The sequence below is a fragment of the Strongylocentrotus purpuratus genome, unplaced genomic scaffold, assembly GCF_000002235.5.
Source record: "Strongylocentrotus purpuratus isolate Spur 01 unplaced genomic scaffold, Spur_5.0 spur5_scaffold_16, whole genome shotgun sequence".
NCBI lineage: Eukaryota > Metazoa > Echinodermata > Echinoidea > Camarodonta > Strongylocentrotidae > Strongylocentrotus > Strongylocentrotus purpuratus.
Window position 1 is genome coordinate 26,372,875 of NW_022145601.1, and position 24,563 is coordinate 26,397,437.

The 24,563-nt window shown below is 35.5% G+C and overlaps 2 protein-coding genes across 2 annotated transcripts; both read right to left on the reverse strand.

Moving 5' to 3' along the window:
* Window positions 1-683: 683 nt before the first annotated feature.
* On the reverse strand, window positions 684-16,790 carry LOC763566 (TELO2-interacting protein 1 homolog). The gene is made up of 17 exons (XM_030987499.1): window positions 16,778-16,790; window positions 16,049-16,159; window positions 15,312-15,534; window positions 14,004-14,253; window positions 12,971-13,056; window positions 11,836-11,886; window positions 11,107-11,229; window positions 9,306-9,348; window positions 8,458-8,591; window positions 7,633-7,834; window positions 6,279-6,384; window positions 5,784-5,866; window positions 4,735-4,850; window positions 4,319-4,406; window positions 3,173-3,259; window positions 2,516-2,638; window positions 684-1,931 (listed from the first exon to the last, which is right to left on the reverse strand). Exons 1-17 carry the CDS (start codon window positions 16,788-16,790, stop codon window positions 1,866-1,868), a joined length of 1,905 nt encoding a protein of 634 aa, XP_030843359.1. The 3' UTR covers window positions 684-1,865.
* On the reverse strand, window positions 16,782-24,384 carry LOC115924598 (TELO2-interacting protein 1 homolog). Its single transcript, XM_030987165.1, has 7 exons — window positions 24,248-24,384; window positions 23,238-23,350; window positions 21,533-21,544; window positions 20,683-20,963; window positions 19,226-19,434; window positions 17,788-17,844; window positions 16,782-17,031 (listed from the first exon to the last, which is right to left on the reverse strand). Exons 1-7 carry the CDS (start codon window positions 24,369-24,371, stop codon window positions 16,835-16,837), a joined length of 993 nt encoding a protein of 330 aa, XP_030843025.1. The 5' UTR covers window positions 24,372-24,384; the 3' UTR covers window positions 16,782-16,834.
* Window positions 24,385-24,563: the final 179 nt, after the last annotated feature.

The window sequence follows — 24,563 nt, forward strand, 5'->3', positions numbered from 1 at the left end:
ACACCTCATAATGTGTGTATGCTTAATGTGAGATGTATAGTGACGAGTTCATACCCCACTATACAAGAGTAGTAGTAAAGTTAATCCTGATACCAATTCAATAGTCTGTGCATCGGGAGAAGTTTCTCTAGTCTTTATCATAGATAACTGTGACATGCTATGACTAATGACTTGTGGTCAGCAGTAGTCCACCAACTGGACAAATGAGGGAAAATCGTAGAAAAGAGAGAATTTGGGTTCATAGTTCAAGATTCAGGTCTTTGATAAATGATTTGTTATGCATTTGTAGTTTCTCTCGCTTTCTCTTTCTCTTTCTCTCATGTCTCTCTCTTTTAATCCCTCTCATTTCTGGTTTCTCTCTTTAACTGTTAATATCATATTTGAAGCTTGAGTGTGATTTTGTTAGAATATATTCCTTGGATCTTTTATTATACTTTTGTTACTGCATATAGAGAAGAGTTTTGTTAGAATTGAGAAAGTAATTTGGTATTATTTTAGAAAAGGATCTTAGGGTTACTGCGACTATAGACAGGTTGGGATATTGGAGAAAGTTGGGTTATTGTGTAAAAAGACACAAAACGACTTTTAACTGGTTCACCTTGGTCTATAATTACAGTTAGCCGTGTTCAGATTAGAAGATAAGCAGTCAGATGCCTATGCCAATGTTGTTTATGAATTTAGAGTTAGCTGTGTTCATATTTATATTTAATCCGTATTACTTGTATTTAGTTTCATTAGTGGAATATGTTATTCCATGTTTATCTTTATGTTATTAAAGAGTTCTATACCTGATGCTTCACAGTAAACACTTATTCTGACCAGCCTCTTCATTTCTTTTCAGAATTTATATTATTTACCCCCGGACCGGGGTAACATATGCAATTTGCATTCTGAAAATTGTATTACAAAAGATAGTAGCAGATGAATGAAGTACTTCATCACTACACACAACTGGGAAAGAAGCATCCATAAATTTTAATGTATTTAGTTGATAACAAAAATCGCATAGTACATCACGTTATCCAGAAAATGGCAAAAATGTACATTATGCTAAGAATATCTTCCTTCATTCACTTTGGTGGAGAATCTTGTAAGATTAATGGGCAAGAATACAATAAATCTTTCAGAATAACTAAAGTTATTTCTTGGGGTGAGGCTTCCTTTAATTAACCAAATTAAGAAAATTTGAACTGCTGCCACTAGACCTTCAATATGTGTACATGTACATTTACATGTATCGAACATGAGATTTCCCTCAACATATGGGCAAGACAAGATCTTTAAGAGACTGACATTAAAAAACTTAAATAATGACAAAGTTAAATTGTCAATAGGAGACCTTTAACTTGATAAAAAATTAGATTTGTGTATGCTTTTCAAAGATGACAAGAAAAAACACTCCTCCCAGGTTTTAGCATTTGTCTTGGTAATTAGAACTTCAATTACATTAGGTGCTGTTAACCTAAAAACTTGAATTGTACTAATCGCCTGAAAAAATAATCCTGTGTGGCCAGAATGTATAAAATCAACCTCAAAAACTTGTAATAATAATATTAGGTCTTTTTACAGTGTAGGTAAAAACTCTACTACACTTAATAGAAAGTATATAATTACCCTGGCTGTAACTGAGCTGCCTTTTAATAATGAGGTGCTAAAGCATTCAAGGAATTTCTTCATACCAGGTACCCCTTTACTCCACCTAGGTTGAGAGTGGCAAATGTTGATTAATGTCTTGCCAAAGGACATTAGTGCTGCAGCGGGACTCAAACTACAAACCATGTGTTCTACATATGTAGGCCTTTATAAGATCAAGGTTCATTTCTTGAAAGGTAGGAATGCTTGTGACATAATTATATTGACTGCCGTCATCTCAGGAGTTTCTCAATATTGCTCCACTGTTGTGTGTTCTGCTTCGATGAGTCACCAGCAAACTGAAGGAAAAAAATGAAAAAGGGGGATATTCAGCCTCATGCTTTCGCTCAAGATCATCACTTATAGTGCCACTATTAGACAGGTCCTTTTTCATTCCATAACATTGATACAAATCTTAATTTTCAGAAGGTCTCTGATTTATCATCATTTTGTATCAAAGGGCTAAACAAAACCAGCTTCTCATCTGCAAACTGACAATTTTCAACTGTTCTTCTAGCAGCACCAAAAAGTCATTTCATGGGCAATTATGGCACTTATAGGTAAAGGTAATTTTCATTTGCAGCCACTGTGTTATGGAACAACTTGCCAGAATACCTTAGAAATATAGAAACATATGAAAAATTTAGAAGTAATTTGAAAGCATATCCATTTAGCACTTTGTAAGATCCCACAATTATGAACGCAGTACGCCATTGCCACATATTCTGTATTCTATTCTGTAAAGTGCATAAAGACATGCAAGTATGTCTATGTGTTATGCGCTATACAAAAACATTTAATTATTATTGCTATTATGATTCTAAACTAAAAATTGGGCTGTAATGCTAACATAGCACAGCACTGAAAGGGTTAAATAAGTTACCTTTATAGATGGAAAACATGAATGAGTTGGTTGTAATGATGAAGAGCTGCTTATATCAAGCAGACTGAACCATACAGCATCAGGCTCGGCTCCGATAAAACCCTCAAACGCTGATATACAAGCCTATCAAGAAAAACAACATACTTTACACGTTATATAACTCTTTTCTATCGGGTGCATTGTGCATGAATCCAATCTAAAATGTTTTGAACAAATATAAACACACTATATCACATTATCTTCATCTGTATAGGCATTTGCATCTACATATAAACAGAGCATAACAATTATTGAACTCGTGGACAAAATTCTTTTCTCACAAATAAGTACTCTTTTTTCTTTGTTTACTTGCTCCTCTCTCTGTTGTGTTACATACTACAGATTACATTTCCCCACAAATCTGCTGAAGATTTTTTTGTTGTGGTAAGAAAGAAAGAGGAGTGGAGAAAAAGAGTCCAACCTTATACAATCCTGTTGGGAAATTGAGTGGCCCTTAGTAACACTACTGGTTGATAATGTATGTGACACAGACAGAGATAAATGAGTGAGTGAGTGAGTGCATTTGATAGAAGAGAGAGGGAGGGGGAGATGAGGACAGTGAGAGTGAAAGAAATAGAGAGAAAAAGAGAGAGTGTGAAGTGATAGAATCTGACTGACCTCTTGTAGTCCTACTGGTTGACATGCGTTAAGGTAGGGAATGCAAGCCTGAACCATCAACAGCAAGTCTGCTTCACAGATATCAACCTGTCAAAGAAAAATAATGTGGTAATACAAAGTTCTGGAGTCTGTCTGATAAAGAGTTACAATTGATTTAATAAAATCAATGGCTACTTGCTTCCGATGGCAACTCTTGACCATAGGTACTTGGAGGACTTATGATCAATTTGGATCAATCACAACTTCTTGGAAAGGATGGGTATAGGTGTATAGTTTTTTATTTTATTACTACCAGTATTGCCTGTTGATTAATTTTATTCAAATTTCATTTATGTTTATTATTTGTTTATATATGTGCAGGGCCCCTCTTAATGAGCTTCGCTTTCTCAGGGGTCCTTCCAATGTATTTCTTTGTATGTATTCATTGTGTAATTATTATGTTTTTAATGGAAAAATAAATTGAAATTGAATTATAAGACAGGGCTCATGTAAGGGCTGAAAGGATGCAACAAAAAGTTTGGAGGGCTATGAGAAAAGAGCATCACAGAATCCTACATGAAGGTATACTGAAACAAGATCACATTCAACTTGGGAGTAACAATTCTGATGTAACTACTGTGCAAGATAGACATGTAATAAGCAGTCATTATTGGTAGGTCATTTGGAACATAGTAACGTACTAAGAACTACACCGACATTAAGCATGACAACTTTAAGTGGTCATGGTCCTTATTCTACTAAAATTCGAACCCACCGCTTGTTTTGTTTGCGTTTTTTTTTTTTACCCGACTGCTAAAAATGCAAGTGTATGCTTGTAAGTACTAATCAGGGGACCAACCACTGCTTTGAGTCCTCTCCGAAGGACTTGGTAATGAGGACTAAAGGGAACTAGCGCATTGTCTTGGTTTCGAACCTACCAACTCCAGGTTACAAGATAACTGCTCTACAACTGAGCCATCGTGCCTCCTTAAATTGGGTTTAAATGGGGTCTAAAGTTTTGTTTAACAAAGGGTACAAACCGAGGTCAATCTAAGTTTTTCTGTTGTGTATCACGACTTTACAACCAGCGTTGAGTTAAACTGAATAAGTAGAACATGAGGCAAATTGACTTGAATGTTTCAGAATATAATGGAGGTTGAATATTACCTGTAAACATAGCTGACCTATTCCAGCTAGAATGGAATGCTGTAATTTGTAGTAAGCTGTATGGTGATAGCTCGAACCAGCCTTTTCACTATATTGCACAAAGAATAATGCACGACAATAACTGGTACATCACAATAATATTCTATTAAAAATTTTTCATCCAAGGGTGAAAGACAAAAAAATAAAGAAATCAAATTAAGATCAAAATTGGCTACAAAATCACAAAAAGGCCCCTCTTATTTAGGGTTCAAAGTATCAACATCCCCCAAAAGTCTGTTTAATTTGGTTAAGAATTGCTGAAACAATCTTGTACCTTGTAATTAATTACAATTAACATTTACACATCTCTCTTTCATTGATGTCATATTCAAACACATTACATGCACATACCTGTACGTGTATGTTACAATACCAACCTCATTGCAGCATGAGTCTGTATGAAGGAGGTGAGTTTGGGCCAGACATCTTTCACAACTCTTCTTCGGATAAAATCCCTGGAGCTTTCCGCTAAAGTGAGAAGAGTTTCAAAGGCCTAAACAAAGGAAAGATAAATTGAAGTATGAACATACTTTTAACTTTAATATTGAAAAAAATATATAGAGTTGTACTTGATATACATTATTACAAACAATGTTGATAAAAATGTAGCATTACCACAAGCATAAAAAACAAGCACTTTAAATTGACACTACCGCAAATATGGTATTTGGCCATAGAGGGCAGCACCAGCCATGGTTATATTTGGCAAAGGCACTTTTGGTACCCGTACAAATACATTGGGTCAAGAACTGGAAAGTTCCATAGTTTCGTACAAGAAACAGATTATAATGGTGCCTACATAGATCTCATCAAATCATTGGGGGAGTTCATGAAACCTGAACAGTAGTTAAGTAAAATATAGAATTAGTTGACACTGCTGTACATTCTCTATGGAAGCCAGAAGAAACCTTGTCTCATCGTCTTCCCCCGGTATTGTATCTGTGCACGTGCTGGCCTGTCATAGTATGGGAAGAAGGTCGCCATCTACTGCTGAACATCATATGTGCGATAGGAAGAATTGATCTACCTTCAGTGCCAAAAAAATGCAAGGAATTTCTCTACTACACCTGGATAAAGAAAACCTTTTAAAGATGAAATGCCTTGCATACCAGCATGAGCCTTTGGCCAGACAAGCATGAAGTCTACCAATGAACCAATGTTTCAATCACCTCTGGTCTTAACCTTCTTTTCAGGCTGCAGTGTAAATCATATTTACACATTTATACATGTACTTATTGTCATATACCATTATTAAATGTAAAATTGATTTTTTTTTTTTGGTCACAAATAAACAAATGTAAATGAATGACTTTATAAATATGTGTAAAAAATACCCCGCCCCCCCCCCCCCCAATGTTAGTAAATAATTCATCAATTCTAGAGCTGTTTTCTAAAATTCAGACAAGAGGATTGCTGCGTTACTCACCTTACATGTGACTAGAATCTCCTGATCAGTAAACCTCAATACAAAGGCTGGCCATAGCTTGTGGACAAGAGGCAATAACACATCTATGAAATAGAAACAGAATTAAAACAATCGATCAATAACAAAATATAAACAAAATTAATTAAACGCAAAGGCTGGACTACCTATTTCCTCCCCTCTCCATGCCAAGATATCCGCCCCTAGGACAGTTTATCCTGTTGGATAACCCCTCTCAATACTTTCTCCTTGGATAATTACTCTAAATTATCCCTCAGACAAATGCTTCAAGGACCCACTGCACTATTTGTATAAGTGTAGGGGGAAAACCCTGGTGTAGTGGTCAGTCTGCACAACCCCAATCGGTTATACCAGGAGAAGATACCCCTCGCTTTTCCCCTGCTAGGCAAAGGTGACGCCAAATACTTAATAATAACAATAATGATACTAATGTTACATATAAGACACAAAAACAAGGAACAGACAGTGCTCCAGTACCTTGGTCTGCATGAAGTGCCTCTACAGCAGACTGGACAGTGCTAAGAACCTGAAGTCTCAGACGAGGGTTAGATGAAGACATGAGATTTACGCAGTGCTCCAACACCTGCAGCAAACAAGGAACAAAGAACAGGATTTTCAACATGGTTGTTTATCATGAACTACAAAGTGAGTGAAATATAATCAGGGATATGGCAATAGAGTGGTGAAGTGTGACGTCATCAAAAATCTATTTTTAGAATTTCTCAATTTTGTCTTCATATTCCGAAAGAACATGAAAAATAATGCCCAAATGTCGAAAATCAATTGAATATGTTAAGTATTGGCTGAGATATGACCATCTGAATGAATATACATGTTTGTCCTATGGGAACTCAGTGTTATATGCTCTGGCTCCTAACCATTAGGAGCCAGAGCATATAACACTGAGTTCCTATGGGGAGTATATTTATTCAGATGGTCATATCTCAGCCAATACTTAACATATTCAATTGATTTTCGACATTTGGGCATTATTTTTCATGTTCTTTCGGAATATGAAGAAAAAATTGAGAAATTCTAAAAATAGATTTTTATGACGTCACAGCTTCGGTACTCTATATAAGTGATTCTGAATTTATAATCATGCAGCAAATAATCCTCACAAATCAAAGTATCATGTAAGTTTGGACTTTTATGATGCCTAATTTCCATATATGTTTTGGCCAGAATTTAACATATCACGCATGTATGCTAAGTTTGTTATCATTACCATTTTATATCCAAACAATTCTATTCAAACATTCACCATACCTGTCAACCTTTCAAAGCAAAAATTAGGAATATCTCAGGGCGCAAAATTAGGAATACAGTCTACTTTGTATACTTTTTACACAGAATATTCCAGAAAAAGAGAAGACAGAGAGGAATCTAGGGTTCAAAACAGTAACTTGAAGACAAGAAAATAGGAATCATTCTTCCAAAATAGGAATAGTTGGCAACTAAGTTGTCCAAGCACCATGAGAGGCCAGCAGAGACACAGGTATTAGTGCTATACTAGAAGCCATCATCATAATCATCATCCACTATGAACATGACTGACAAAGAAAGCGGACAAAATATACAGTTCCTCATGTAGACAAAGGAACATCTCTTCACTGCTATTATGTAAAAATGTGTAGAACAGGTGTCACATGCATATTCACCTGTTCTACACATTTGTACATAATAGCAGTGAAGGGATGTTCCTTTGTCTACCTGAGGAACTGTATATTTTGTCCGCTTTCTTTGTCCGTCGTATTCATAGTGATCATCAAGGCCCACAGTCATTCCTTCCCTCACCAGCTTGTGTTGTAGATTATTTAAATTTAAATACCTGTTTGACATTTTTAATGTGGAGAGGGAGTTCCTTGGGTTTATCTGCTTCCTCCATCCATTTCTCCTCATCTTCAGCCTCATTTGTATTCTCTGGATCCATCTCCAAATCCAGGTTCTTAAGATCTTCATCAGCTTTATTCAAAGTCTGAATGTAATCATTGCAGAATGCCACGATGGAACTGACTTGATCTGATTCACAGCTGTAAAGGACAAAGGTAATTCATGTAGAGTTGAACCAACCTATAATACATTCACAAAGACGACCTAGGCTAAAGTGTAATAATAATAATAATAATAAAATGTCCTTTTTTACCCAGAGTAGCCTCATTATTATTCATACTGTTCTCCCTGAGGGCCCTGCAATCATCTTCCTACTGCATTTTTTTTTTTACCCTAGAAATATATCAATCACTACCAATACATGATAATGTTAGCAACATTTTGAATGCACATATATTTCCCAGTAATTAAAGTTCATGTAAGGAAAATAATTTATCCAAGCATTTATATCAGAGTTTATCTCTTTAATATCTCTTAACCCACTGCATACTGAAACCAAGTGGGTCCTGTGTAAAGTCTATGGGAATATAAGAATTCAGTAGTCAACAGGTTAAAGTGACTCAGTAACTTTGCCTCAGATTCTGAAACAAAATACCTATTTGAAGTGCAATTTTTTTAGAACTTCAATATTACACCATATCACTGACACTGATAACACATAGGGCCATGCATCTCAGATTTAACATTGTTAAACTATGCCTTTAAGACTATGTTGCTTGGTGCATCTTACAAAGGAAATGAATGATTAAGTCTGACATCTTACCTTAGTACCTCAGTACATACTTCCTCCTCACTGGAAACAGGAAACCATCTATTGATAGCTAACACCAGAGACTGAAGAACACTCATCAACGATGTGGCATGGTCGCCGTGGTGATCGTCCATGAGATGAAAGACCTGAAATGACACGAAAATTCAATTACAAGAAAATCTATGTTTGCCACTCTTCACCCAGTGGTACCAATTGGATGCCCTATTAATGTGCTTTGCTCAGTATTGTGAGCGTCTGTAAAATGGCCTCTGGCTCAAATGCTCCCAGGGAGTGGAGAATGTGCATACAGTGTGTTACGAGCAAGCCAGACAGAAAACACTTCTTTTTTTAATTCATATATTTATACTGGAGGGCATTACTCAAGGTACATGTAGGTTTGAAAAAGGATAGATAGTTTAACAGAGTTGGTCATGTTATCATGAAGTCTGAAAAGCACATAGACTTCAACACATGTGTCTTAACATTAGAAGAATGAATGCTGCACCTCGGATTTAAATTTTACTATAATATGAGGTTTGAGATATAATATCAGATTGAGAGATTTGTAATTGTGTAACGAGTGTAATGTAAAATTTATCCACATACTGTACATGAGAAATTTATAAATAACATGACATTACTTGACCTTTCCCTTTCCATGCCCTTTCCATTTATTTGCCACATCATTTGAATAGATATGAGCATTACATTACAAAGATATGTGTCCTCTCACTAATTAATAACAAGTACAGATTATCAAAGAAGCCTGTTTACTGGTATGCAAAGAAAAACAATTATTCTGTTTGTTCTAATCAAGTTTGTTTATAAATCTATGGCAGATTGATTCATGTATACTGTACCTCTTCAATGGTATCCTGAAGCAAAGGCAGTATGTCGCATGTGCTGAAGAGAAAAAGGGCAAAAGAAAAAATATTTCAAAAATATTTTATGAAACCAGATCAAGCATTCACATCAGAACTACAATTAATTAGAATAATAAATTCAGTAGGAAACCTATGCTTAACAAAAGCTTGATCTATTTAGCATAATGTGTTGCATAAATGGGAATGAGCACGAATTCTTCAAAGGCTAACTTTTTTCATTTTGTTTTGAAACGTAAATATCATCCCAGTTGAACACAGTAAACTAAACTGTATCCATTTAAAATCAAGTTTGTAATCATCATATGTTATCAATATACTGGATCATGGTTGGAGATTAACGCGAAAAAATTTTCTGCACTCCTAAAGCTCTGCAAACAGCTGTATTCTATGTTCAGACTAATACTTAATACCTGCATTGTTTGACCCAATGCATCAGAGCCCTGTTTCATAAAACTTGTAATCAATAAAAAAATGCTAAATTTCTATGACAAGTTTGCCCTCAGCCAATCACATGCCACTATTTCAGTAGCTTACAATTATTGTAACTTGTTATTGATAAGCAGTGTTATGAAACAGGGCCCTGAAGTGTTCAATACTGGTCAAGGTGTGAATGACATTAGAAGGTGACCTTGACATGACCTACCTGTGTTGCAAGGTGACCTTGAGAACCAATGGTGCTTTGAGGTTCCATTCATAATGCCTGAGAGGAGCTGAGACAGAGTCAGACAAGGTCTGAATTATATTAGAAGGTGACATTGATATGACCTACCTGTGTTGTAAGGTGACCTTGAGAACCAATGGTGCCTTGAGGTTCCATTCATAATGCCTGAGAGGAGCTGAGACAGAGTCAGACAAGGTCTGAATTATATTAGAAGGTGACATTGATATGACCTACCTGTGTTGTAAGGTGACCTTGAGAACCAATGGTGCCTTGAGGTTCCATTCGTAATGCCTGAGAGGAGCTGAGACAGAGTCAGACAAGGTCTGAATTATATTAGAAGGTGACATTGATATGACCTACCTGTGTTGTAAGGTGACCTTGAGAACCAATGGTGCCTTGAGGTTCCATTCATAATGCCTGAGAGGAGCTGAGACAGAGTCAGACAAGGTCTGAATTATATTAGAAGGTGACATTGATATGACCTACCTGTGTTGTAAGGTGACCTTGAGAACCAATGGTGCCTTGAGGTTCCATTCATAATGCCTGAGAGGAGCTGAGACAGAGTCAGACAAGGTCTGAATTATATTAGAAGGTGACATTGATATGACCTACCTGTGTTGTAAGGTGACCTTGAGAACCAATGGTGCCTTGAGGTTCCATTCGTAATGCCTGAGAGGAGCTGAGACAGAGTCAGACAAGGTCTGAATTATATTAGAAGGTGACATTGATAAGACCTACCTGTGTTGTAAGGTGACCTTGAGAACCAATGGTACCTTGAGGTTCCATTCGTAATGCCTGAGAGTAGCTGAGACAGAGTCAGACAAGGTCTGAATTATATTAGAAGGTGACATTGATATGACCTACCTGTGTTGTAAGGTGACCTTGAGAACCAATGGTGCCTTGAGGTTCCATTCATAATGCCTGAGAGGAGCTGAGACAGAGTCAGACAAGGTCTGAATTATATTAGAAGGTGACATTGATATGACCTACCTGTGTTGTAAGGTGACCTTGAGAACCAATGGTGCCTTGAGGTTCCATTCGTAATGCCTGAAAGTAGCTGAGACAGAGTCAGACAAGGTTTGAATTATATTAGAAGGTGACAATGATATGACCTACCTGTGTTGTAAGGTGACCTTGAGAACCAATGGTGCCTTGAGGTTCCATTCGTAATGCCTGAGACGAGCTGAGACAGAGTCAGACAAGTAGTCTACATTCATCAGCAGGAGTTCACTGATTGATCTGAATAAAAAACAAGACATTGTTAACATTTCTGAAGTCTTCTAATCTGGCTACGACTGGATTTGCAAGAAATTGCTTTTGCAATAAGATGTCTGTTTTAGGCCACTTCAACATATTTTCAGTTTTGAGTTACTGTTTTTAATTTGAAACTGCTGCAGCCTTTACATATGTAGGGCAAAGCATGTGATATTTGGGCAAAGCGTGTGATATGTGGACAATTTAAAGACAGAGTATTCTACTGACACTAATTCAGATTAACATATACTGCCGTCTGCTGCTCACAATGTCCTGATGTGTCGACAGCCATGTCCCACAATGCACCACTAACGGCATGACACAACCTGCATGATGATGCATGGGTACAGGAACTGGAAATCAATCTACACCAAGGCGACTTCACCAAAAATTGGCGCAGTTGAAAAAACATTAAAGCAGTGGTAGCGATGTGGGTAAAAAATTACACTTAAATTAAAACGACAACAACTAACCAAATATATATTGTTTATGATTTGAAGATTTTCGGGCATCTTCCTCCACACATTTCTTTATGGCAGTATATATTGATGTCCATTCGGAATGCTTCATAAATCAATGAATGACACTTACCTGTATCCACAGGCCTGGGAAATGATGGCAAGGGTTGCCTGGGCATGCTGGCTGAAATCATGAAAAATAAGATGGTAAGATTACAATTCATTGTGTAAATTTAATGAAAATGTATCAATATGAATTTTTCTTTCGGAAAAGAAAAATGCTTTCTCTACTATTTGCCTAACTACAGGTACATCATCTGTAGAGAATCAAAAGGGCATTAGGTCATATCTTTTTACAAATTTTCAATGAACTTCTGGCTCACCACAGGAAAGGGATGAATAACAAATCTAAAGATATCATTGAATCGATATACTTCAAACTATATGAGAGTTCTCCATTGTCACTGTTTTGTCTGTACATGCACCTTATGATACACCCAGCATTTTATAGATACATGTATTGTATTTATTAAACATCATTGATGTACATCAATATTCTGTTTATAGACATAGTTATAATCACTTTACAATGTAATGCAACAATCGATATATAAAACATAATATAAAACATTTACAACACCTTTCTAAATAAAAAATAAGTCATGCAATACGAAATATGTAAATGAGAACTAAAACAAAAGCATAAGATTGTACACGACTACTTTGTTATAACATATAGTATCTAAAAATTACCCCTCATTGCAATTATGTTTTTGGTGAACAAAGAAAAACTATCTATTACAACTTCATTATCTAATCTCATTATAAATATGAATTTTTCTTGACTATCCAAATTACAAAAATTTTCTTCCAGATTACTAATTGTTTCTATAAAATCTACTCGTAAATCTTTATACTTGTCACATTTCATAATTATATGGAATTCATCTCCTACAAGATTCATATTACAGTCTTCACAGAATCGTAGTGCTATTATTTTATGTCATATCAGTTTATATCAAGTATTATTATTAATGTTATAATACACTGCAATTCTGCTTCTCCTAGAGTAGTCTAATAGTCTACCAATGCATGTCAAAACTAAAACCATCTGCCCTGAAAATAATTTTAGGTTTACATGGCCAATATATATAATTATATAATATATATAAGTGCTATTGTGATCACAAAATAAAATGTCTTCATACTTCATACATGTATATTTACAGAATACCTCAACTAACTGAAATGAAAACCGGTTGACTAACCACACCAATGTTCTTTCATCCGCCATTCTTTCAAGTACTAAGTAGAGACAATGCATCAATAGTTGATTAAACTGAGCTCCTAAAACCTGTACACCATGTAGAATAAAGAAAGAAGAAAAAGCAGGATATGATAATAATAATAAAAGCAATATTAATAGTAATAGTTGTAGTATTAAATATCATAGATGATAATAAATAGTTCAGTTCAGTGTCATTTATTTCCATCAAAATAAAAATACACAGTATACATTTTTTGTTTGTGTGTGTGCAAAAACTGAATAGGGGAAAGAAAGAAAAATACAATGTCATATAGTAAACAATGAGTGCGAGAATTGTCAAAGGTACTGAAGTGAGAGGGAAAAAAAGGGTCCAACAAAAAAGGTAAAATATAAACAATAATAATAATAGCAAGTTCTTATATAGCGCTTTTCAGGACCGAAGGCCCTCTCAAAGCGCTTTACAGATATATATATATATATATATATTACTACCCCGGTCATCGGATTCAGGCTTACCCGCACACAATGTATGCACATTCTCCACTCCATGGGGAGTATTCCAGCCAGGCGTCATTTTTACAAGCGCACACTTGCTAATCTAAGCACATTAGCTTATGCATCCTACCGGGTACCCATTTAACACCTTGGTGGAGAGTGGCAAATGTAGATCAATGTCTTGCCAAAGGACATTAGAGCCGCGGTGGGACTTGAACCGCGGACCTTGTGATCCACAGTCCGGTGACTTATCTGCTCGTCCACGACACCTCTACAAACATGGTGGCCCGAATTCACAAAGCAAGGTTTGAGCTCAGACCAAGGTTTGAGCTCAAACCTCCTTTTGTTTCGCCAAACCTCCTTTTGTTCTTTACAAACCAGGTTTGTAAAAAACGCGTAAAGGCGTCATATGACGTACGAAAACCAAGGTTTGTCGACAAACCTCCTTTGTGAATTCGGGCCAGTATGTTGCATGCAGTGTTAGTATACAGCAATGACAGAACAAGGGCCAAAACCAACCGAGAGAGATTAAAATTCACCTGAGCAAACACCGCAATCCCATCCAAGAGAATACATTTCAGAAGCGTATTATGATTCATCTGTGATACAGTCAATGAATCTCTAGATGATGATGATGCATTCCTTAGTATCAGGTGGGTAGAAGGAGTGGACGGTTGCCATGACAATGATGATGATGAGGGCGATGACAATGGAGCTGTAGATGGAGGAGATGATTGGGTAGTAGGAACATCCCAGCATGAAGGCGACAGGTACTCATCAAGTAGCATACTGCAAAATGTATCAAAAAGAGTATTGATTAGTAAACAAATATACCATGCACTGAGAGGCTCTAGTTGAAATTATGGATCGAGGTGGCAGGAATAGCACTCTCTGTCGCTGAGAAATCCATAATTTCACTAGTGGCTTGAAATAGTGCATGATATATTTGTTTTGTATTTGTCAAACAAATTTTCATAAAATAAACAATTTCTGTGACCGAGGAATCCGTAATTTCACTAGTGGCTTGAAATAATGCATGATACCGATAGCACATTGATCTTGATCGATCAGATCTATGTATCTATGACGTCAAACATGGTATAGAATGACGTCACGGTATAGCACATTTTGCTTATCGGTAACATCATAGCAACGTTATGTTTGGTCACATGATGCTATGTTGACCAATCACTGAACAGGATTTCATGAATCAAAAATATAAAATATCGTGTAGCACAGTTTATTGGCAATTCCAAGGTAGATGGGCATTTCTGTGTTCCATATGTTACCAAGTATTGTGGAATTTTGAACATGAATTGACATGTGTCACTCCACTTTATATTTGGTCTGATCACAGCTCTATAGGGCTATAGAATTGGATTAAATTGAATTGAATTGAAATGGTATTTATAATCAAATCCACACAGCAGCCCAAGGGTTGAATGGTATGGAGCTCACAGAGTACAATCACAAAAACAATATGTCTTTCAAATCTATCCATATATCATAGTAATACAATAATAGAGAGAGAGAGAGAGAGAGAGAGAGAGAGAGAGAGAAAGGGAGAGATGAGACAGGAAAAAACAATGATATTTCAGTCTAGGGGAAGAAGAGCTTGTAAATAACCTACTAAGTGAGTTACGGTATTAAATCAATCAACTTCATGCCAAATCCAAGATGTGATCAGTAATGTATTAACAAAAGAGCTTGGATTTGCCCTAAGATTTAAGTAGTATACGTACATCACATTGCAAAGACCATTTGGGGGGGGGGGGGCTAAGTTGAAATACCATTTCTATTTCTGTTTCTGCAACCAAGATCTGACTATTTAAAATCTGCACTCTTACCCGACTATAGATTTCAATTCTTCTGCATCTGTCAGTGCATCCTCTATTCTCTCATCTCCCTCTTCCTGCTTCTCCTTGTCTTGCCAGATAGAGAGCTGATCGTCATTAGCAACGAGGAGCGTTCCTTGCATGATCTCATTCATGATCATGGCGGCTTGTTTCACGTAGGACGGAGACTCGTGGAAATAGGACAAGAAGTTATCAATCAGGAGCGAAACGTTCCCTGCAAACATGATCCACACAGTCAAAATATTAATGATGACAGCATTGAGTGCATCCTGTATTAAACAAAAGGGCCCTATCTTATAAAGAATTGATATTAATAGCAACTTATTTGTGATTGATATCAATTGCAACTATGTACATAAGAGATAGGGGACCGCAAACTTGCGATTGATGAGGGGACTTGCCAATTGATTTTGATCAATTACAAGTCTTTATAAGACAGAGCCCAGCTTAGCTCAAAATCTGCATAGCACGGGACGTGGGCACCTTACTTGCGCTCTGCCACCAGAAACAGATTTCTAATTTAAAATCTTTTGTCGCATCTGGCTACTTATGATGAGTGTGAGGGACAACTCTGATTTCCCAAGAACTGACATTTTCTCTCCGTCTGTGGGATTGAGAGCTTTTGCTGCTAAGAGGTATTATTCACTATGAAAGTATCAAAGCACAGCATTAATCAACTAATACCATAAAGATTGAGATATACACACAAACAAGCAAACGTGACTCACCATATTGCCCTAGTAGTTGGCACAGTTGAAAGATCCCTTCATAGATCTTGTGGTCTGAGAAATGTTTGAAGTCTCTTGAATGACCTCTATTGACCTCACCATCACTCAGGTCTTCAAGAAAACAAAGCAACAAACAAAATCAAACATATAAAGACATTTGGATGTATTTAAAAAACTGAATTTCAAATGCATACTGTGTATCATCTTGAGAGAATCAGAAGGCATTAACTCATATAAATTAAAATAGAGTTGATATAATTATTCATACATTTGTTTTTATTGGTATATATTAACTAAAGCAGCACAGACTAAAGGGGTCAGGTTTACAACTAGAATAATACAATTTATTCCATAATATTATAAACATCAAATGTAAAAAAAGAAATAAAGTATTAACAAAATGAAAAATAAGAATTATACATTGCATCAGTAGGCCTACACCTGCTCGATTTCAATTTATCAATTCAATTTATTAATTTCATAAAATAAAAAGATACAATGTATATTAAAAAAGCGCCTGGGAAATCGCTGTAAAAAGCAAATGGCTTGCAGTAAAACACAACAATTCCCCTTTAAATCGTAGTAATGAAAACAACGAATATGGAATAGGAAACTTAAATCATTGGACCATTACAAACAATTAACAAATAAATAAATAAAGAAACATAAAAAAAATGAATATTGTCAACATTTAGTTTTTGTCATTCAAAACTTTGCAAAGCTGTGTACTGCTTCTCTTCATCTTATATTTCTAATTTGTGCTTCAAGTATCCATTTTTTGTATTCTTAATCAAATGTGGGAATAGAACTTAGATCAACATGCATGCTCCTTTGGATGACAGTACTACATGTACCTGTTTGAGGTGCTGGTGTAGTTTCTAAGATTCCTGTATCCCTTATGCTGAGCTCTAGAGCTTGTAGTAAAGCTATGGATAATCTCTTCAAGTGAGGGGCTGAGTTGAGAAGTGAATTCAGTCTGTGACCTGTGAAAGATAAAGAATTTTGTTATTATCATTATTATTTATTTATTTATTGCAACTGCTAGGAATAATAAATCGTATTCCTATTAATAATTACTACTACTAGATGAAATAAACAGTTAATATTTACAAACTTTGGACTTTACTTCATCTCAGACAAGAGAGTGCAGTCACCATGAGACTTGATCTAGAATCATCTAAATTCTATTATTGTGTATCTATATTATACAAATACTGGACTGTTTAAATGCCGCTACATGTATCTTCTCTCCGTAATTGTAAATGTAAAAAAAGCATGTATAAGCTCGTTAGTAACAACCAGGGGACCCACGGCTTTAAGTTCTCTCTGAGGGACTTGGTTATGAGGATTAATTCCTTACCAAAGAGCATGAGTGCATCGATTTGGTTTCGAACCCGGGACATCTTGGTTACAAGACCACTGCTCTACCACTGAGCCATGGTGCCTCCTGGAAATAGTCTTTCTGATATGCCTTCACCTTATATACAAGCGGTACATGTATGATCACAGTCATGCAGATTAATCACTTGACTGGGAATGTAATGATCGTGGGTTCAAGCCCCGGCACGACACCTTTAAGCATGGCATTTTATCTGCATCTACATCGTTCCTCTTCACCCAGGAGTTAAATGAGTATGTGCAGCAGGATAGTTAATTTAATTATAAGAAACATTCTTTATTACTTTTAGAATTAATTGTAAAATACTGTTCCTTACACAACACAATAATAATGTGCTTACCGAGCAGCTTGACGTATCCAACCATAGCAGTTACAGTGGACAATTTCTCCTCATCATCTGTGGGCATTACAGGCAATCATGAAAAGAGAAGGGGGCATTAAAACAAATTTTATTACATATTTTATTTAATAATGTCCTATAAACATGCTGATAGTAGGGATTTATGTAGACACAATGATAATTTTCTGAAACTTGGTTTCCTGATCTCTTCCTTCAAATCTTCATTGTATCTGTTGTCCCATGGTCTTCTTTTATATCTCATCAATATCATTATATGTCCATTACTATAACATATTCTCATACACTGTGTATGTACATGTGTGTCTTACAAAAGATATATGTACAAGACGGTGAGTTGTCAGTTTGTCTACAACCAGTTCTTCTACTACTATTCACATGGTCTAATAATCATTTGATGAATATGATATGATTAAATAATTATTAGACCATATGGATAGCAGACAAAATGAGCATTAGACATACTGGAAATTAAGCCGATTAGAAATTATACTAAATGAGCAATAGACCAAATGGGAAGTAAAGGTAGACTTATTCGAGATTAGACCAAATGACTATTAGCCTAAATGATCAATGGACCAAACAATAAGCATACAAAATGATTATTAGACCATGTGGATAACAGAGGGTTGGGTGTAGACCATATGGGAATAGACCAATTTGGTAGTAGACGAACCGGTTGGAGACCAAACTGCAATGAACCTACAAGCAATAAAAACCATTTTTGAAATTGAAATTGAAATTGAAATTAAAATTGAAATTGAAATTGAAATTGAAATTGAAATTGAAATTGAAATTGAAATTTGAAATTGAAATTGAAGCTTAGAGTATTTTATTACATTTACTGTCAATTTATACTAACTGTAAGCTGTCTTTTCCTTACCTGCTGTTCTGATAATTCTTGGTAGCATAGTGACAAGTTTATGAAGGTTATCCTTCATGTTGAAACCAATTATGATTTGATTAAATTTGATAACATTTAATTACATTTAATTACATTTGATTACATTTACTATCAGTTATATTAAAGGTAAAGACCAGTTATGGTCATGCGATTGCATTGTGAAAGAAACGTGGTGGAATCGATCAAAAAAGGTTGATCATCTAGCATCTAGCATCTGCAAGGTTCTGGAATCATCAAAATGATAAGAAATTTGGCCCATTCTTCGTAAAGTCACAAGCACTATACACAGAAAGATGTATATGGGACTACCCTATATCTCTCACAGACCATGAGAGAAACAAATTTACCAAATATATGAATTAGTAGGCGGTATCCCAGCAAATTTTTTATCATGATGTATTAGTCAAAACATATTCTTTCACATGATTGGTAATGAGAGCTTCCATTTCAATTTTTGAAATTGGGGCGTTTCCAATACTGGTCTTTACCTTTAAACATAAGCCATCTTGTTCTTACCTGCTGTTCTGATGATCCTTGGTAGTAGAGTGACAAGTCTATGAAGATTATCCTCCAATAGCTCACTCAGCATTCTACTCTCTACGGTCAAGGACTCTTTAGCCATTGACCTCAGGATGGCTTGACTAGGGCTGGACACCTGGTCATATCTGTCCTGGGCCAGACTGACCAAGACCTCCAACACCTTGCCCATGCTGCAGGACATGGAGCTAGAAAAACGGGCAGAAGTGAGACACATGGGGTGGAAAACTGCAATCATGGCATTATCATTTTTACTGGTAAAATAACAAATATTGACAATATATGATACAAACAGTAAAGTGCTTTCATAATTAGTGATGCAGAAATAAGTGGCTTTTACAGCAAACAGCAAAAAGTCTTGTTAAAAATGGAAATTGCTTTTTTTTTTTGTGTATTGCATGTCTTTTTAGCAGACGGCGCTGAGCAGAGCAGAGGAGCTCTTCTTTGGCTTTAATTACGAACTTGCTTAATGTTACACAATATCATTTCAACTTCTGACAAACAAAAAGGTAAAAGTCAGGGGATCTGAGATTCCAGCATTTGATAGGTGAAGATATATATGCCAGCAATTTTTTCGTGATTTAGATACTGCAATTTCCTAGAAGCTTATTTGGTTTGATATTTTAAAGCAGGATTGCTTTGATAATCATAAAAACAAGAAACTAATATTATTTAAAGATGAAGTTGAGTTCTGGTCATGCGATTGCATTGTGAAATAAACGGTGTGGAATCGACCAGAAAAGGTTGATCATCTAGCATATAAGAATTTGTGTGTATTGCAAGGTTCTGGAATCATCAAAATGATAAGAAATTTGGCCAAGTCTTGGTAAAGTTACAAACACTGTACACAGAAAGATGTATATGGGACTACACGAACACGTGGCGTAAAAATCCCACCCCCGAGTTTTACGATGTTACATGACATATTTAGAATATGAAGGCATTTGAAGAGCCATGCTTTTCAGGGAACATGTCCTATCTGATGTTCTTCCACACTTGCATAATAAGAATGATAACGCTCACAAATTATTTTTCACCACTTCCCAGAACTCAACCTTATCTTTAACACTTCAACTGGGAAGAAAGAATACAACATTTTCAGACATAAATTGATGCACAATGTGTTTACACACAGTTTGGTATTTAGCACCACTTTCATGAAATATGGACATGTAATTTTCAGTTTGATACCTATAACAAGGAGCTATACTGGGCAGTGTGGAAATGTGCCAGTTCATAACATCATACTCATAATCGAGAGAAGAAATGGAGATTGTATATCAAAACAATTTCTGCTGCCCATGGTGGAATTTTAAGTAAATACTTTGGTGCTCCTACACTGACCATATCTATGAAAGTCACAAGGATTCAATCAAAGGTTTTACTCAAGATAGGCACAGTTTCTAATATCTACATTTAATCCTTCACTCACTTACCTCTTTGTTCTGATGATGAGAGTTTCTGCAAACCTAACCAAAGCAAGCCTCACTCTCCAGCTTCTACTGGTTACCATGGTAACAATCTTAGCGATGAGAATGTCCAGTTTGGATGCGGTTCCAGTGAGCCAGGTCTCCGTCTTGGAAACTAGGAGCGACTCCTCACCATCTTGGAGAAGCTGTCTCTTTGTCACATCCTCAGATTTTTTAGTTTTGTCCAGAGGGAGGAGTCTGTCATCCATCACCATGGAGATGTGTTTGGACCAGCATTCAATTGCATTCTGGGTAAAATAATTTATAAAAAATTAAGGACCATCCATTACAGTTGTATTCAATTGAAACTGTTAAATAAAAAGCAAATGAATAAGTAAGTAATAATTAAATAAATATAAACATTATTAACAAATAAAAGAATGAATAAATAAATAAATAAATAAATGAATGAAATAATTAATTAAATAAATAAACAAGTAACAACAATAATGTTAATTTGGTGCAATATACAACCTCAAGAGTTTATTGCATTTTTCCCTTGAAATTCTCAAAATCCATTTAGGATGATATCATACAAAATATATCTTGATTTGGTACAAGAGGGCTTTTATGAAGTTAGACTGCTTAAATTTATTAAGTGTTCTACATCAGACACTCCATAGAGCAAAAATTTCATAAAAAAGTTATGAAGAATCATGAGACAAACACACACAAATATATATAAAGCACTGAGTTATGTTTTGGGGGATAATTTTGTAATTAATTAATTAAGAAATACAACATATGTTGAAAATATCATATCAAAAATAATTTCAACAGGTACGTATATTTGCATCAAAATGTGTGTTTTACTCACCATTGTCACATTCTTGCATGTGAAAAAAGAAAGAAAAGATTAATCAGCATCAAGTGAAAAAATATATAACCATAAATTACATTTTCTATATTTAAAATGACTACTTGGTTTCCTCCTCTGTAATAATAAGCATATGTCACCTATTCAAAGACAACTGATTTACAATGTAATGCTAAAGACTTTTCTTGTCCACATTCAAATGCATAGCACACAATATACTACTTGCAGGGGGATCTGAAGTACATTTATAAATAATTCTTTAATAATAAAGCAGAATATTTGAGTAATTCAAAATGTTGGAAGCACTGAACAATGTGAAGATTTTAGAAGTTTTTTGTAGACTGATGTTTTTCTGGTCTGGAGTTTGTTGTATTAGTTTTTGTATTATTTATAATCCTTGCCTACAGGTCTTTCTTTGATAATTATGTTGAGTTGTATATCTGATTGACAGATAAAGGCTACTCTTTTAGAAAAAAAAGACTTAGAATATCAAGCAAAGCAAAATCCGATTGTGTCTTGCCCATTTGTGACAAACTAATACATAAATGTAGCCTAAGAACATCCCTGATCAGTTTGGTTGCACTAGGGATAATGTATACAAAGTTACTATTTATAAGAGGTGTTCTTCCTTTTTTTTTGGGGGGGGGGGTGTAGAGTAAATCTAAATTGACCTTTGACCTTAGGAAATGACCTGTAACATCACCCCGGCCCACCCACTCAGTGTTATTCAGGGTACGCATATGCTCGTTCCCTCTTTTTGAAAGCACCCCCTATCTGAGGACTGCCAATTTCCGAACCCCCCTTTTGCGAGCTTTTTGCGGGCTTTTCCTGCCTTGGAGACCCCCCTAAATTCAGAAAAATGCTCAATGTACCCCCCTAAATTCTGAATAATTTCTCAGGAGTCCAAAGAGATGAGAGAAAAAAATAAAAAATACCCCCTTTTTAAAGAAATCTCCGGGTGAAAGTCAAATACACCCCTTTTTTTTACAATTCTCTGGCCTTTTGCAGGAAAAGTACCCCTTTACCGGACATTTTGGCAACACGCATGCGGTCATTCCGACCCCGGAGTGGGGGGGCCGGGAACATCACTAGGACATGAAGGTCCTCTGAAGCATCTCTCACCCAAGTTTGGTCACAATAATATTAACGGTTGCCAAGTCATTTGTTAAATAGAGAGTCTTGCAGGTAAACTCAGGCATAGTTACTTCTTTCTTAGCATCTAGTCCAATGAATGACCAAATGAAATATCTACAAAATGCTTGTTACTCCTGTATGGTCTACCCCCAACTATCTACATGGTCTGATAATCATTTCATCTACTTATCATTTGGTCTAATGACCATTTATGTTACTAGTTATTTGGTCTAACTTCCATTTGGTTTAATCTCCAATAAGTCTAATTCCCAGTTTGTCTATTGTCTATTTGTCTATTGTTTACTATCCATATGGTCTAATAATCATTTAATAATAAATAATAGACCTTATGGATGGTAGACATAATGGGCATTAAACAGACTGGGAATTAGACTAAATGAGCAATAAACCAAATGGATAGTAGATCAATTGGAGATTAGACCAAATGACTATAAGACAAAGTGGATGGTTGACAGGCTGGGTGTAGACCATATGGGAATAGACTAATTGGGTAGTAAACGAACTGGTTGTAGACCAAACTGCAATTCACCAACATATCCATCACTCTTACCTGCCCTTGTCTTGGGTTGGCTAAGATGACTCTGCTGATCGTCACTGAGAGGCCAGGTAGGAATGATGCAAAACATTTAGAAGCTTCTCCGTATACTATCGACTCATCATCATCTTCAACAAACAAAAACATACCATTTAAAGAATGAGAATTCAAATGTAAATGAAAATCAAGTCAAAATTTGTAATTAAAATCTCAGCATACAGGTAATAATTTGCATTTTCTTGGGGGAATTTTTGTTGACTCTTGATGAACAATTACACTAATCTTCAGTGCTACAAGCATTTTATTTGATGTTCTTACCATTTTTTCTTTCAATTTGTACTTATGGCTAGTTCCTTTTATTGACTCTTTTATAGTTTGTTTAAATCATGATAAAATACAATAATGCAGTTTAAATGACATCAAAAAGCATTTTTGAACAATTAAGATCTTAGTTGTGATTTCAAAGCAGTCATTGTCATTGATTAGTAGACTGTTCCCACTGTATTTATGGATGATTGAGTGTTTGGTGGAGTGGAAAACTGACAAACTTGCAATAATCTGTATGAAACTCAAACTCAATAATAATCTCACAATCAGTCGAGTAAAACACATTCCATCTTCCAATCAAAAGGTGAAAACAACACATTGCACTTCCTCAATTACCACATCAACATTCAACATCATTAAAAACAAGTTTAATTTTCTAAAGAATAGAAGAATACCCCACTGGCATTCATACATGACTGCCTCAATATCATTACCAAACACAATACATCCTCCAGACAAAGGCAGAGTTCACTGTTGACGATGCATTCTGCAACATTTCACTTGGCCCCATATTCAACTCTATTGCACATTAACCATTACAAATAGGGCATCACTGTAAAGTGAAATAAAGTGGCTTTTCAATGATACTAAATTCAAGTATTGTAATATCATATCAAAAGAGATAGCAATTAATGCTCAAACTTGATCTGCAGAATTTCTTTTTTTGAGGAGTTTATATAATCTTGATTTTTGTTTACCTGGCACAAAGCTGGTAAGACATTTCAGGGCAGCGACTTGAAGTTCTTTCATTTTCTCAGCCTCAGACAGATTCAGAAGTAGAGAGATACAATGCCCTAGCATGGGCAAAGACTGGGGAGACATCAGCTGTAAAATAATCCTGTAAAACATTTGTTTACATAGCAGAAAAAATTATATATTTCAATTAATTAAAAATTTAATCTTAAATGCCCTTACCACTCTCTTTCTTCTTTATAAATCAACAATAGTTTTCTGTTGTCTTTTTAGCTTATTGAAGTTAAGATTTTACATTGAAAAATTAATGACACAATTGAT

Excerpts from the sequence above, each read along its gene's own strand:
- LOC763566 (XM_030987499.1), bottom strand. Across the intron at positions 14,254-15,311 it reads GAATTGAAATCTATAGTCGG|TATGCTACTTGATGAGTACC; the intron begins GTAAGAGTGCAG and ends TACATTTTGCAG. Across the intron at positions 3,260-4,318 it reads TAGGTCAGCTATGTTTACAG|GTTGATATCTGTGAAGCAGA; the intron begins GTAATATTCAAC and ends TTTCTTTGACAG.
- LOC115924598 (XM_030987165.1), bottom strand. The coding sequence starts at position 24,371 with ATGTCTCCCCAGTCTTTGCCCATGCTAGGGCATTGTATCTCTCTACTT. Across the intron at positions 23,351-24,247 it reads TCTTACCAGCTTTGTGCCAG|ATGATGATGAGTCGATAGTA; the intron begins GTAAACAAAAAT and ends TGTTTGTTGAAG. Across the intron at positions 17,032-17,787 it reads TGGATACGTCAAGCTGCTCG|GTCACAGACTGAATTCACTT; the intron begins GTAAGCACATTA and ends TATCTTTCACAG.